Below are 16574 nucleotides of genomic sequence, written 5' to 3'. Positions count from 1 at the left end.
CTGAGTCCCGCCCACTAATGATGATTGGCCAAATTTACAATCCGTCATTCTATAGACCAGAGGTCTTCAACAGGGGGTCCGCGGAGGTACTGCAGGGGGGTCGCGAAAGTTTTGGTTGATTAGACATTTTTTTATATTCCCCCCCGCAATTTTTTCAATAAATTGAAATGTCTTTAAATACACATTAACATGAATCCAACACACTGTAGTGAACAGATAAATGGAGGCAGATGATGTCTTTCAGTCAGCAATGCTGACATGAATCTGTCAATTGTGTTAATAGTTCAGTATTGTGTGCAAGATAACAGGTATGTTTATGCATGCCAGTGGCACTAACAAGCATCAATAATTTTCGTTTCCACATTTATGTTGAACAAAAATGTCCATTTGAACAGCTTTTATGCAAAATGTTGTTACATGCAATTTGACAGACATTGTTGATCTTGGCAGGTACCAGTTTATTATGTTATGTTATGTGTATGAATGGCAGTGGCATGGCCACCCTACTCACTGTACCTTGCACATGTTTAAACTAAAAACAAGAATATATAAACCTGTGTGTTATTTGAATATCTTAGTATTGAATGCACAATAGTACATTTATACATGGCACTATAGGACCAGTTTAATATAAAACACAATTTTATACAATATATATACTGTAAGTAGGGGGTCCCCACTCCATCTCTCCATCAGTTTGGGGGTCCTTGGCCTGGAAAACGTCGAAGACCCCTGCTATAGACCCATAACTCGTTTTACACTTCATGCAGACATTAGTTACTTGGCAAATGTACAGTTGTGTGCGAAAGTCAGGGCACCCCTTTAAAAACAGCATATTTTATATATTTAAAAAGTTATATTCATATTTACTGTCTCTCTGGTATATGGGAAAAAAAAGACAATATTGTCAGGAAACATTAATGCATAGTTACATTTTATTTTATAAATTGAACAAAATTACAAAAATGAAAAACATAATTTTGGCATGTGCAAAAGTCGGGGCACCCTGAGAGTTTCAAAGTGTCAGATTCTTTTTACAAGCTCAGACCTCTACCAGCTCATTGGTCCTGAAGCATGTGTCAACAATTGTCATTAGGGAGTGCCAGCTGGTGCCAATTTGAGGGTTTCTTAAATACGGCGACTCCGCAAACCTTGTACAAACACTCAGCAACCATGGGTTCCTCTAAGAAGCTGTGTAAGACAGAAAAAATGAAAGTAATTGATGCCCACAATGCCGGGGAGGGCTACAAGAAGATAGCAAAGCATTTTCAGCTTGCAGTTTCCACAGTGCGAGGCATAATTAAGAGATGGCAGGTGAGGGGAACTGTGGAGGTCAAGAAGAGATCTGGAAGACCAAGGAAACTCTCGGAGAGAACAGCTCGTAGTCTGGTCAGAAAGGTAAACCAAAACCCACATTTGACTTCAAAAGACCTCCAGGAAGATTTAGCAGACTCAGGAGTGGTGGTGCACCCTTCCACTGTGCGCCGATACTTGCACAAACAAGACCTTCATGGAAGAGTCTGTAGAAAAAAACCTTATCTACGACCTCATCATAAAATACAACGTCAAAAATATGCAACAGAACATCTACAGAAGCCTGATGACTTTTGGAAACAAGTGCTGTGGACTGATGAAGTTAAAATAGAACTCTTTGGCCACAATAAGCAAAGGTATGTTTGGAGAAAAAAAGGAGCAGCATTTCATGAAAAGAACACCTTGCCAACTGTTAAATATGGGGGTGGATCCATCATGCTTTGGGGTTGTGTTGCAGCCAGTGGGACAGGAAACATTGCTCGGGTGGAGGGAAGAATGGATTCAATTAAATACCAGCAAATTCTGGAGGCAAATATCACAGCATCTGTAAAAAAGCTAAAGCTGAAAAGAGGATGGCTTCTACAACAGGATAATGATCCTAAACATACCTCCAAATCCACCATGGACTACTTCAAGAAAAGCAAGCTGAAGGTTTTGGAATGGCCTTCACAGTCTCCCGACTTAAACATTATCGAAAATCTGTGGGTAGATCTTAAAAGAGCTGTGCATGCAAGACGTCCTAGGAATATTGCAGAACTGGAAGCCTTTTGCAAGGAAGAATGGGGAAAAATCCCAAATAATAGAATCCAGAGACTTGTCGTTGGCTATAAGAAGCGTTTACAAGCTGTGATATCTGCCAGAGAGGGTGTTACTAAGTACTGCTGTAACACGCAAGTTAGCTGTAGGGTGCCCCGACTTTTGCACATGCCAAAATTATGTTTTTCATTTTTGTAATTTTGTTCAATTTATAAAATAAAATGTAACTATGCATTAATGTTTCCTGACAATATTGTCTTTTTTTCCCATATACCAGAGAGACAGTAAATATGAATATAACTTTTTAAATATATAAAATATGCTGTTTTTAAAGGGGTGCCCTGACTTTCGCACACAACTGTACATATTTATGCTAAGCTGTGAATAACGAAGCCGTCTCATCTCAATATAAATTATAAATTATTATTCGTACAGTTATTGGAGGTTGTTCTATCAAACCAGTTCCTACTGGCCTCCTGCATTATGTAACATCCACCCTTTGCTGCATTATGCAATTCCTAAAGGAACTGGTATCCACAGAATGGCTGATACAGAATATTTTAAATTCCTGTTATTTTCAACATTTTCCCTAACATCAGCACAAATCTACTGAAAAAAAGAGGCACTACTGTGACAATTGGCTATTAAGTTTCAATTTATAGCTTCAAAATATACACAGGTGTTAATAGAAGTGGCAAAGAGATCAATAACAACATATTAAAACCTTTCATTCAGTTAAGAATTGTTTTAGATTGTTTTTTATTTGCATTGTCAATCTTAGGTATTAAACAACTTAATTTATAGTTTCTTTCAATCACTAAATATAGCTGGAGTTTGCTTTCGTCCAAATAAACACTTTATATTCTATTTTTGCATTTGTTTATTTTAAATAACAGCATTCACACTTTCTCGTCACGCTCACAAAATAACAAAGTAGTGTTGTTGTGTACGGGCTTTATTGGCATATACATACATACACATATTTGTGTTTCCGCACTTCTAGTGGAGCGTGAACATAGCAGTCCAATTTGCACACACACTATATGAACCAGAGACAGAGTCACAAAGCACTGGTTTATTACTGCAAATCAACAATTGTTCAATGCATCGTAGAATTGCAGCCCTACGTGCACACACAGAGACTGATACTGTTGCAGGTCTAAGGCACTTAATCGTTACACATCTTAAATCAGATACAAGAGTTAAACAAAGAATATGTTTACCACACACTCTCGCGCACACACACACACACACGCTGTCTATCTGCATTAACGGTTATCGATGCATCTAAAAGCTACTTTAGCTGACAATGAGGCTAGTCCTTCGGTTAGAGTGATTTTGAAAGCACAGGTATAATGTTGTTGCTGGGTCCAGAGTAATGTTTTTACCTGGAGATTTATGCACAATTTTCAAATACTTCATCAATACTTTGGTTTCACTTTCTTTCTTTCACGTTATGCACAGATCAAGTATCGCTCGCTCGGGCCATGTTATGATCCTCAAAAACAAAGAAAGCTGGACTACTTTGTCTTTGGACTGCTGACAACCGCACAGCGCCAGAGAGACTTGAGCCTGAGCGTAACATGGACACAAAAATGTATTCCAACTCGGTTAGACAACATACTGAACAAATACGCTAACATTTTGTTACTAAAAAGGACAGTAAAGAGAGAAAGAAGCCTTTTGGATAAGCTGTAGCCTAAACAAGCTAACGAGAAAGAAAACGGAAAGTACATACTACAGGTCAAGTTGTTTTTCACCAAACATGCTTCTGTTGGTTTTTGCCTCCTTATTTCTTCATCACCACAAGCTCCAAATTTCACTTTCCTCCATTTTTTTTTGTAATTTTCAAACTGTGTAACTTGACAATTTTCCATAAAACTGTAAAAATACTAGGACTGTAACAGAAATAGCCTCACGGCTAATGTCAAACATAACAGTACTAAACACAGGGGAATCCATTTATACTTGTCGATTACCCCTGAATCTGACAAACGTCAACACAAACACTTGAACAATGTAAAAACAAACAAAAAAAAGTCAGATAATAATAATTAACATAATATAGAGACACAACAAAGTCAGTTTGATGACATGTGGCCATAAAGGCAAATCAAGTATGGAGGAAGGTGATGGCATGCATCCTCTCCTTCACTGCGTCCTTGTTTAGGCCTCTTTTGTGCTGGACTTCATCTTCTGAACGGTTTCCTGCGTTAAATAACATGGAATCAATAATCAAAAACTGTACAAACAAGGATTTCTAAGAGTGTGTCTGTCTCTCCAAACAGCATCATTTATTATCAGTATTTGGATACTTATGACTGGATTAATCCATCAGAATTTACATTTGATTTAAATTTGGATTCACGCCACAAGTGTAACCATAGAGACACATTTGTTTACATAAGAAATACACGCTGCTCCTCTCGGGAAAAGAGTGCTTGACCTTGCCTACTTGGACCAAGGCCAAATTCCACCAACAAACTAGCGAGTGTCAAAATCTCATAAAACAAATGTCACACACATTTAAAAATAACTAAACTAATTGTATACAAAAAAAGGAGTGAAGTGTGAACAAAGTTTGCATGTTCTCCCATAGTAATATTATCCTCAAACATTTAAGGTTTGGTTAAAAATTGTGCTTTTCATAACTGGCTCTGACTCTGTGTTTTCCCAGTACGGATTCTGGATGGACTTTAAGTAAATAAGTTAGAGTTTCATTTTCACAAATGTGCCATAAATCTTTACTACAAGTAGGGCTAATAATTCATGAATTAAAAGCGAACGCGTGCGTCAAGATTGAGTCATAAACATCTCATTATTGAAGCCATTTATCGCCACCTGCTAACTAAGTCATTGACCTCCTAATCTTTATTAGGTGTTGGCTTTTTGCATTGTAACATTAAAATGTACACCTACTGTAGCTGATTCAGTTTTTAAGAATTTAATATTTGTGCTACGAAATGACTATTGACTATATAAATAAAGTTGCATTGATAACTTACTGTTTCATTTATTCAGACAACTTTTTTTTCAGGAAATTTACTTTGATCTCCTAGAATGTTTCGACTGTCAACTGCCAGTCTTCTTTAGAGGTGTCTGATGATCACTTTGATGTCTCCTTGACTTCCACATAATAATTCCAGCAAGTTCTTGTTGTCTTCTTCTTGAATAATATGTTAAGTTTTCATTTATTTTCGACAACTATTTTTCAAGAAATTTACTATGATCTCCTGACATGCTGTGATTTTCAACAGCCAGTCTTCTTCACAGGCGTCTGCTGATTGCTTTGATGCGTCCTTGACTTCTGCATAATATTTCCAGCAAGTTCTTTTTGTCTTCTTTTTGAATAATATGTTAAGTTTTCATTTATTCAGACAACTAGTTTTCAGGAAATTTACTTTGATCTCCTGACATGTTTTGACTGTCAACTGCCAGTCTTCTTCAGAGGCATCTGCTGATCCCTTTGATGTGTCCTTGACTTCCACATAATAATTCCAGCAAGTTCTTGTTGTCTTATTTTTGAATAATATGTTAAGTTTTCATTTATTTCGACAACTATTTTTCAGTGAAGTTACTTTGATCTCCTGACATGTTTTGATTTTCAACTGCCAGTCTTCTTCAGAGGCATCTGCTGATCACTTTGATGTTTCCTTGACTTCCGCGCAATAATTCCAGCCAGTTCTTACAAGGTTTATTAAGGTTTCAAATAACTCAAAACTTAACATGTTATTCAAAAAGAAGACAAAGGGAACTTGCTGGAATTAAAGTGGAATTTAATTGAATTAAATCCTTTTATTGTTTTGTGCTGGCAGGCTGATCGTCTCCAAGCAATGAAGGCTAATTTAGATACTTCCCGTAGACTTTATGAAAACTATATTGCTGCGAGCCCTGGACACTGGGTGGGATATATAAAGTTCACAAGACGAGACGTAGTAAGATACTATAGGCTCACGATAACAATACAAGATGATAGTTTTGGACATTCAGATAGGGAAAACAAATTAAAAAATGTTAATATGAATTTATGAAGTCATTAATATGATTTATCTGCAGATTTCTATAATTTATGGGCCTGTTCCATACACAAAAAACACACCTGGTGCTTGTTGAGTTCAGCAACACGGAGGTTCCACTCCTCCTCAGTCATCTCTGCTTCAGCATCTGGAGACTCATCGCCAGCTGTGTTTTTATCTAGCGAGACAAAAACAGAATATTTGTTTTCAGACACACAGAAAGGACTCAACCGAATTCAAATCATCATTAAAGGTGTAAGGATGGCTGTTGGTGGCTCACCAGTGCAGGTCATGGCAGTGCACACCCAGTTGCCGCATGCGCAAACGCAGCGATTACACTCGACCTGGGTCTCTGCTCCATCCTCGTAGGTTTCATCCTCTAAGGCACACTCTGCAGAAACACACACGGTGTGAGAGCCAGCCGTTATCAGATAACACTCTAACCAAATGATAGCAGGGGACGGAAAAAAAAAACCACTTGCGTCACTGATTTTAAAGACCTGTCAGCAGTTAAGAACACATTATTCAGCCAGAGGGTTCATGCTGAAGGTTACTTTTTGCTGAGTCATGATGTGAATGGTCAGCACGTCTCAATGAGGTTGTGAGAAATGCTGGATAGAAGTTTCAGTATTTAAAAAGTCAAGGAATTTGGACAGGTGATAAATGTGTTTGGAGACCTTTTAAAATTAAACAAAATTTTAATTGCTCTCTCATTCACAGAAAGAAATGACATAAATACTGTAGCAAATATGATAGATTGAACTGAACTATCACCTTTGATTGTTGGAGGATGGCTTTTACAAGCTTGGAAACTGACCATTTCTATGTAGAAATGTGACCTTTTTTTGTTTTTACTGAACTCAGAGTCAATAAACAGGAAACAAAAACAAATTCTTAGTTAGTCTTTGTGTTTAGTGACATAAACAAGAATTCAGTGCTCTCTGTGAGCTTTGTGAGCAAAGCCTCTGCTTCCAGTGAACTTTACCCTAGTTATCCTGGCACCAGATGACTGAGCGGGCTGTGAGTGATTCTCACATTTTCTAGCAATAAGCAACATTCACAAGGTCCTTTCCGCTGTTTTCCAATGCAGGCCTCCCAACAGAGCACTATCAAATTACCATACTTGTGCCCATATGTAAATGTATGTTAATGTATTTAAAGGTATATACATATATAGGTGAAGGCTCACTTTTCTCTGGTGGATTGAAACCAGGTTTCAGGCAGTTGAGGAACTCGTCAAAGCTCAGCTTCCAATCTGCGTTCTCATCGGAGAGCTCGATTAAGGCGTCAACGCACAGGCTCCTGAGAGACACAAACATACAGAAACAAAGAGCATTTTGTAGAAATACTAATGAGAACATGGTTCCCCCCCCCACCCCCCCGCACCATTAACAGATGATTACACCATCACTAGCTCCCACAGGAGTTCCACACTGCTGTTTGCTTTTGCTGAGATAAGGTTCACTGACATACTGTGTGGGCTAAAAATAGCACACAGATATAATTCTGTGTGTACAAGCATTACCACCAAGGAAATGTTTCAATGTAAGTGGAAAATATGCAAATGTTTGCTGCCGTTTTTCCACTTCAGCGTTAAATCCTGCCAACAAAATCCCTTCAAAAAACCCAAACCTGAGCAGCTTGTTGCTTTCCTGGTCTGCATAGGATTGCAGCTCCACGGCAGAATCATTGTGCTGGATGAATTTAAGCAGCTCGGCGGAGTCGAACTGAGAATCTCCATTATCGTACGACTGCAGGAACAAATAACACAGCCAAGTGAGACCAGACATTTTCATAGATAAGAAGACTTGTACTTCCCTACAGAACTGGATGTTTAAAGATCTCATACAACGCGATGGTAAAATAAAGTGTTTGAAAATGTATAAGTGCCTGTCCAGATGTATAAAGCATCAAAGACAAGAAGCACATAAATTAATGAAGTATCAATAGATTGTTTTAAAGAAATAAAACATTAAACAGCATCATTAAATCAAATAGTAAATTAAAATACTGTCAGTAACTGTCAAACAGCATGAGTAGTGGTGTATAGTAAAAAATATTGATGTCATGGTCTGTTGTTTTTAGCTTTATCAGGTAAATTATGAGTTTACTCCTCGATTGGAATGTCTTTCAGATGTGTTTGACTTTATTACTGTTTATCTAGTTTTGTTCGATACTTGTTATTCTGTTTTATTGATTCAGTTTTGTCTTTCGACGACCTTCTGTCTCCACTTCGAAGTTTCTCATCTCCTAATGACCTTACCTCACTATTTAAAGGATTGTTTGGACATAGAGTAATTAATGGATCATTGTCAATTGAATGTTGATGTCTTTTTACTTGTATGTCGGTCAGGTAAGTTTAGTTTGGTAGTTTTTTGAGTGTGTGCTTTGTCACTTATATTTTGCACTTGAGTTGATTTTTGCATTTCAATTCAATTCTTCATGTCACCACATGTCAGTTCATAGTAAAATACTATACTGTAGGAAAGCTATGCATAGTCACAAGAAAGTCCATATGTTTGTAGGTTCTATGACATAGAAAAGGATATCTCTAATGAAGAAATCAAAGTATTTAAACAATAAATAAAACCTGAACCTGTAAAAAACAGGATTTCTAAAAATGTTTTTTCGATTTGTGTTTGAAATTGTTATGACTATGAAGTTAACGGGAACTGAAGTATTATTATGTTTTGTTGTCAACCCTGTAGTAGACTTGCTACCTGTCCTAGAGCACATTGCTTTCACCTACTCTCAAATACTTATTTACCAAATAATATTTCAAATAAAAAAAGTGGTGAACTTTGTGTGTGTTGTTTTACATTAATAATATAGTTGTGTTGGCCCTATTTGTTTTTATTTTTCCTTTCGCATTATTTATTTATTAGCCTTTATTTAGTCAGGAGAACCACATTGAGATTAATAATCTCTTTTACAAGTGTGTCCTGGATTGCATTGATGCAATAGTAATTCTGTGTCCTGACTAACCTTGTGACGTGAGCTGCTTTGAGTCTCTATAGACTAGAGACTCTGTACTCCAATTTCTATTGGGCAGCAAAACAGACACTGGACCGTTCTGCTTTAACGCTGTTCATAGATCATCATGAAAAGATTTTTGGAAACTGAAATCCAACCATCAGAAGGTGAATTTAAAGAGTAACTAAACCCCTGCTGATTGCTTTGATGTGTCCTTGACTTCCGCGTAATATTTCCAGCAAGTTCTTATTGTTTTCTTTTTGAATAATATGTTAAGTTTTCATTTATTCATACAACTGTTTTTCTGGAAATTTACTTTAGGAGGGAAATTCAAAAAATGCCTTGATTATGGGCGTTACTGCTGTAGCAGTAAGACACGCCCTCTCAGGCAGCCCACAGTGCTGTGAGCAGAGAGAGATGGAAATGCACACAATGATGTGTCTGTACACACACATAGCGAGTGCATAAGCTGAGACGTGTCACTACAACCACAGGCACACACAATCACGACGTGAAGCTCACACACAGCCTTACAGACACCACTCAGGGGCAAACAGCCTTATTCTCCCACCACCTCGGGCACACAACGGTAAGGCCTACAGACGGACGGAAATACAAACATAGCATAGCTGTGTCTGTAAATACACACATAGCTTGATGAACCCTCTGATTAGCGCAGAATCTGCTCTTTATAGAAGCTCAGAGTCAAAAACATCACCTCTACAGCGGCTGTTTCACATGGAGCACAGTGGATTTCCTCATTTAGGCTGTCAATCAATGCACACTGAGGGCTGTGATTGGAGGAAACCCTCCTCCCTCCTCTCAGCTTTTACAGGAGGGGCGGGGCCAACAGTGAAAGTTGATGATGCAGGGGAATCCAAAAGAATTTGTTTCAGCCAATAGAAAAAAATAAATTGTAATAGCCAGCGTTCAACTCTTAGAGGCCAATAACTCTGACATTTTACAACTAAATATGCAAAATTAAAATACTTTTACTAAAAATGTGAAGAGTGGGACTAGGATTAATAAACAGCACTACTTAATACCCAAATACATATGTATTCAGCAGAAAAAAGTGGGCTTGGGGTTTATTTACTCTTTAAACACAGCATCACGTGAACAAAATAGAGAAGGTCAGAGGCAACTTTATCCTGAAACTGGATCATGATGTCCTGCTATACAAATACACAAACTAAATACGGCATTTCAATGAAAAACACACACTAATGGGGGGGGTGGGGAGGGTGGGGGGGGATTACAGGGTGGCTCTGCATTCCAGTGAGATAAAAAAAAAAAAAAAAAACCCAAACCAAAACCATAACCTACCTTAAAATATTTGAGCAGGATGTCTGAGAAGTTGGAGCCTTTGACAAACCATCCGTCTGGGATCACTTCAGTTTGCAACCACTGGATCACACGACTCCTTAACTCATTGCGGTCAGCAGCGTAGCACACCACTGCAGAGGTTTTTCAAATTTTACATACAGTTTTTTTTTTTTATTCCCTTTGTATTATCTACACAAAACAGTTCTCTGTATAATTTTTTTCTAAAAAGCAAGAAAATCCCATTTTCAGACACTCAAACATACCTGGGCTGGCAGCGGCCTGGTCTGTTTTCTTCTCTACGCGTGATAAACAAAAGAGATAAACACAAGAACATTGTGAGTTGCATTCCTTTGCTTCCGAATGATGCAGATTAACTTGCATGTCAACAAACATAACAGGGTCAAAGGTTTGGGGGAAAAAAAACCAGTATAACAATGATTTTCTCTAATGACCTTTCATACTGCTGATCAATGTTCAGGCCAGCAGGGACAAATAGAGCGTGACATTTGTCATGTTTAAAAGGTAAAAGTTCACTTAAGATAAGCATATGTATTAGAGTAATTACTAGAAGAAAACAGGTGAGATGTGCAGATTAATAATAGATTGGTTTATACAATGTGGTCTATATGCAGCCTCACTTACACGGCTTTTACCACAGCAAACACAGATTTATCAGTTCCATGAATACACTCGCTCAGAGACTCAGACTAATCAATATGATTGATTGGACAGAAATATCAGCACTTACATGATATTTCTGGTTAGCAAGCTACTCTAAAGTGGTTTTTACGTGCTCTGGATCCACCCCTCCCCCTCTCATTACAAGCCATGAACAACACAAGGACATTTCAAGAAGTCTGAAATGATGTATGTTCACATAAAAAAAATATTCAATGATAAATTGAAATGTCAAGCATTGAGATGACTTTTTTTTGTAATTTGTGCTATATAAATAAAGTTGAATTGAAAAATGTTTGGTAGATTTGGAAATTAGACGTCAGTCGGTTAAATCTCTGAGAAATCCTTCTATACAAGAGGACAAAAACAATCTCTTTGAATGGTAGAACTCAGCAGACTAGGGATGTAACGACTAATCGTAAGGCAGTTAAAAATCGATTCATAGGTATCACGGATGAAATCGATTTTCTGACAATTGAATCGCAGTACTTTTTTTAACCAGCAGAGGGCGCTATCCACAAGTGTAGGCAGCGGGCGGAGTCTGCTAATACTTTCTTTCTGGCCACCTTCTACTCTTAAATATGTTAATAAATGATTCATTACCCCTTTAGCACCGAAAGACTATCTGTAATAATACTTGAATATCTGTAAAAGTCACGTTTTTCTATTAGCTCTGTCTGCTAGCATAGCATCTCTTCTTCACTGCTAGAATATCTGCATGCCAACCGACCACTGTGTTACCAGCGCCCTCTGCTGGTCCAAACAAATATGACGTAAATCAGTGCAATGACGGTTTTTTTTTTTTTTTAGTCCAATTGTTAAGGCACAAAATACATTTTCAGTTGCACTTTTAAAAGAAAAAGAACTATTATGCAGTTTTGCATTGTTTATTATAGAACCAGAATTTAAATTAATAGGCTTCATTTTCATTGGTATTATTCCTTTATTTATTTAATTCAAGATTTCTTTTTAGATAAATTGCATTGTTTTGAATAGTTTATCAAGAAATTCTTTTGACAATGAAAAATAAAAGGAAAATAATACAGTATTTCCCCCCAAAAAAATTTGTCTACAGTCCCATTTTGTAAATGAAAAAATTGTGAGAGAATCGTATCGTGAACCCAGTATCGTGAATCGAATCGTATCGGGAGTTGAGTGAATCGTTACATCCCTACAGCAGACTGATTAGAATCAAACTAAAGCACACTTTGTAACATTTCACGCTACAAATGAACCAATAAAAGTATGTATGAGCCATGTTGACAATGTATCGGATCGATATCTTTATCAGACAATTCTCAAGGCACTAGGTCGTATCGGAAGCTACATGCTAAGTTTATATGCATTTCATTCCATTTTGTCTTCTTTTTAAAATTAATATATTAAGATTTAATTTATTCAGACAACTCTTTTTGTGAAATTGACTTTGATCTCCTGGCATGTTTGGACTGTCAACTGTCAGTCTTCCTCAGAGGGGTCTGCTGTTTGCTTTGATGTGTCCTTATGAGTTCTTTCTAATAAAAAGATGTCTGAAAAATGAAACCTTAACATGTTAACACATAAATGCATGTTTGCCCGTGATTGGCTTGACCTTTCCACGTTGAATCCAGACTGTTTTCATCAAAGTGAATACATGTTTTATTGTTTAGGTTTAAAGTGTAAGTACTCCTATTTCCTGATCTTTGGTAAGATTATTGATATGACAGTTATAAGTGTCCTCTTTATATACATGTACTGAATAACTCATTGACCCCGAAAGAACAGCATGCAAACATCACTGTCACATTAAAATAAAAAGAAATTTGAACACTACAAGATTAAAGTTGTGATATTTTGAGAATAAAGTCGTAATTATATGAGAATAAAGTTGTATGTTTAAAAAAATTGTAAAGCGCTCAAAATTCCCTGTTGAAGTGAACGCAACTCACACCAATAGCCATGAAGTAGGCCACTTTCAACCAGTTCCTCCGCCACAATAAAAGAGGCTATTTGGTCCAAATCAGCCTGGTTCCTTCATGGGAACAGACACAAAAATCTGCAAAGTGACTTTAAAGTCCTTAAACTGATAACAGTGTGTTAATGATGGGCCAAAAGGCTAATTATAAGTATAATCTCACTAAATGCAGACCAAATCCTGTTTGTATTCCAATTTTACTCTCATAAAGTTACGACTTTAATCTCCAAATATTACGACTTTAATCTTGAAATATTATTACTTTAATTTCATAAAATTATGAAGTTATTAATATACAACTTTATTCTCATAAAATTACAACTTTACACTTGAAATATTATGACTTTATTCTCGAAATATTACAACTTTAATCTCGTAAAATTACGACGTTATCAAGATATGTCTTTATTCTCATAAAATTACGACTTTATTCTTGAAATAACACGACTTTATTCTCCAAATATTATGACTTCAATCTAAAAATATTATTATAAAATGACAATGTTATAAAGATACAGCTTTATTCTCATAAAATGACGACTTTATTCTCGAAGTATTACGACTTTGATCTCATAAAATCATGATGTTATCAAGATACAACTTTATTCTCATAAAATTACAACTTTATTCTCAAAATATTACGACTTTAATCTCGTAGTACTCAGATTTTTTTTATTTTATTCTTATGTGGCCCTAATACACCGTCGTGGTTGATAGATTCCTTTTGTAATTGTTACCTCTGCAGTGTCCATCATGGGCCACTTGGATCTTCAGGCCAGTCAGACAAGCGTCTCTGTGGAGCTCACAGTGGTTCCTGTAAGTCTTCCTATTGCTGCCACACACTGACCTCTTGTGGGGTTTACAACTCTAGGAAGAGAAAGAAAGAGCATGAAAATGTGAAGTCGACACAACCACACATTGTAACACCTCAACTAGTAATGCTTCTTTGTCAATATCAACACTGACCTCTATACACAGACAGCTGGGCTCGCCCTTCTCACTGACGGCACACTCGCGGCCGGCCCCACAGAACACATTTGCACACACTTTGCTCTTGCTCTGCAGCTCCTGGTGGATCAAAAAAATAAACACAATTTATGAATAAATACACAAACCAACCAACCATCGAATAATGACAGTTTCTATTGAAAATTTGTGACAAATGTAATTAATCCTACAGTGAAATGAATCGACGAAAGCATCAGCACAAGTGCAGCTTTTCAGCACAGTACAAACTGAATTCAGAATATGCAATGTACTGTAAAATTGTTGACATTAAAGTGGCTTAGAATAATGCATAATTTACAGTTCTCACCGGGATCACTTACACACAATCAGAAAGGGGTTCATTATGTTGGTGCAAGTGTGTACTGCTTCAACACAAGGCGGCGCTGTTGTAAAAAATATCAGAAATACTGTTTTTGCTTCAAAAGGCAACCAGAAACTTATATTTTTGCAACAGCGAGGTAAAACTAAAGGTGCACGTGCTGTAGATCAGCTAGACCAGTTAGAATCAAATCTTCTGCAAAGATGATGTCAGTTGTAAATGTGTGTAATATCTGATGACATTTCTTGACTTGACATTTTAATGTCACGACCAGGATAAGAGACATTTACAACCCTTAAAAGTCACGTTTTTGACGGGGGAAAATGCTCTGCTCGCTCACACGTGAGGTCAGTGAGGACACACTAACCGAGGATTTGAAAAAAAAAAAAACAGCCCGACCTGAATCAAGATCATGTTGTAAATTAAAGGTAATAATGCAGATAAACTGTTGTATGAGAGAGCAATGTGCAGTGGGATGAAAGATGAATAGGTTTTACAAGACTACGTCAGCTCATAAAAAAATAAATCAATTCGAAGAGTTCTATTGAGTTCATTCGAATGGTTTTTCTTACATTTATTAGCTTGAGAAAATAACCAGCAGACTCAAAATAATTATGGTCAACCATATGAGTCATCCAAAATACCAAAATGCCAAATTCCCCCCCAGTTTGTTTGAATTTAGTTGAGTGTTCGAGTGTGGACCTATAGGGTGTTTCCGCATCTGCAGTCTGAGCTGTGTTTTCCTTTGGGTCCATTCCAAGGGTCTGTGAAATCTTTTCCCCTCCCTGTTGCTCTACAGTCGCCCTCCCTCCTCCCTAAGTCGCTGTTTCCTGTGTGAGCGAGACAGAAAGTTGGCCTCCTCCGAGCAAAGTTTTTCAGAGCGCAGTCTGGAATGTAGGTTAAAATGAGGGGGGGGGGATTCATGTCACAGAGCTAAAGGTGGATCTCTGGGGTAAAGGAGAGAGTCACATCAAGGAGAGAAAGTCACATCAAAGCACACTGCGGCAAACTGAACTTAAAACTGGCTCGAGGAGAGGGAACAGGGAGATTTGCTTCATTTCAATAACTGGTTACATACACACACCAGTTAAGGTCATGGAAAAATGTTCAAAGCAATTCTTTTGGCTTTGGGCATGTTGGACAATTTAGTTAGTTTAGTTAGTCTCAGCTGCAGGCAGAGGCTGGTTGAGACCTGCAGAAACTGCCACAGAAAAAAAGAAAAAGTATAACGGATGAGCTTCAAGGTCAATGAGGTGCAAACAGAGCCCTGTCTATATTTTCTCTGAGCACAATCAGCAGAGGATCCCTGACATTTAACTAATGAACACAGGCCCACAGCATCCTGCCTTCTGCGGTTTCAATTGAACTGTTGCCATGGTGAGTTGGGTTCAGTTTCTATAAGTGATATAAAACATACAAGGCCCTGTGTGACGATCTGAGATGAGCACGTGGTTTGGACGTTTATCATTGATAGAGACATAAATTACGACTGTAAAAAACAATGGAAACAAGAACAATAGAAGCCCAATGTGCCACCTGCAAAATTCCCTGTTGGGATTTTCCTGCCATTATTGAGATCGTTCAGAAGAAAACTATAGCTACTCAAATCCTTCTGAGCTATATCATAACCCAGCTTTAGTGTCATGGCTATAATATAGGAAATAGACAAGAGGACGTACAGCAAATAAATACATTTTTTCCCACAAAAATAGAAAATTCCAAGTCCCAATCCCTTGTTTTTTCTGACATGAACCATCAATAAACACAAAATAATACATCATTTAAAGTTCATCTTAGAAATAATCTAGGAAATTCTAACAAAAGAATAAAATAGTGGAGGTGTAAAGAGTATATAATAATATATATATAATAATATAAGTATAAGTAAAAAGTAGCTCAATTCCAAGTAAAAGTTACTAGTTACTTTCACCCTCCACATTTATTTTTGGTAATAAATCTTGCCATGGTATCCTTGCATACAGTAAACATCTCATGTATAAACTTAAAAAGGAAGAGACAAAATCTTACACAATTGGAACTTCATTTATTTTCCACAAAGGCATCAGTGTAAAATAAAAAGTTTGTCAAAATGTACAATTCTTTTCCAAAAAAAATAACACCAATGATTGCAATTCAAAATAAAAGAATAAAAGTGTCTATTTGTTCGGTTGCCATACGGACAACCCTCAGTGCTATTGGTACAAGTACGTAGCGTGTTAGGTTAGATTAT

At 37.1% G+C, this 16574-nt stretch overlaps 1 protein-coding gene across 1 annotated transcript in view; it reads right to left on the bottom strand.

The window, feature by feature from the left end:
• Positions 1 to 3007: 3007 nt before the first annotated feature.
• Positions 3008 to 16574, bottom strand: part of LOC114455578 (follistatin-related protein 1-like) — a 28242-nt gene continuing 14675 nt past the window's right edge. The window contains exons 3-11 of the mRNA XM_028436904.1: positions 13984 to 14085; positions 13755 to 13884; positions 10649 to 10681; positions 10386 to 10516; positions 7719 to 7837; positions 7276 to 7388; positions 6367 to 6477; positions 6170 to 6264; positions 3008 to 4278 (exon numbers count right to left, since the gene is read on the bottom strand). Of these exons, the coding sequence (XP_028292705.1) occupies positions 4237 to 4278; positions 6170 to 6264; positions 6367 to 6477; positions 7276 to 7388; positions 7719 to 7837; positions 10386 to 10516; positions 10649 to 10681; positions 13755 to 13884; positions 13984 to 14085 (876 nt within the window). The 3' untranslated portion in view covers positions 3008 to 4236. The remainder of the gene's footprint in view (positions 4279 to 6169; positions 6265 to 6366; positions 6478 to 7275; positions 7389 to 7718; positions 7838 to 10385; positions 10517 to 10648; positions 10682 to 13754; positions 13885 to 13983; positions 14086 to 16574) is intronic.

Source organism: Gouania willdenowi, chromosome 21 (genome assembly GCF_900634775.1).
Source record: "Gouania willdenowi chromosome 21, fGouWil2.1, whole genome shotgun sequence".
Classification (NCBI taxonomy): domain Eukaryota; kingdom Metazoa; phylum Chordata; class Actinopteri; order Blenniiformes; family Gobiesocidae; genus Gouania; species Gouania willdenowi.
The sequence above is the reverse complement of the archived record's forward strand: the minus strand, read 5'-3'. Positions and strand labels throughout refer to the sequence as shown.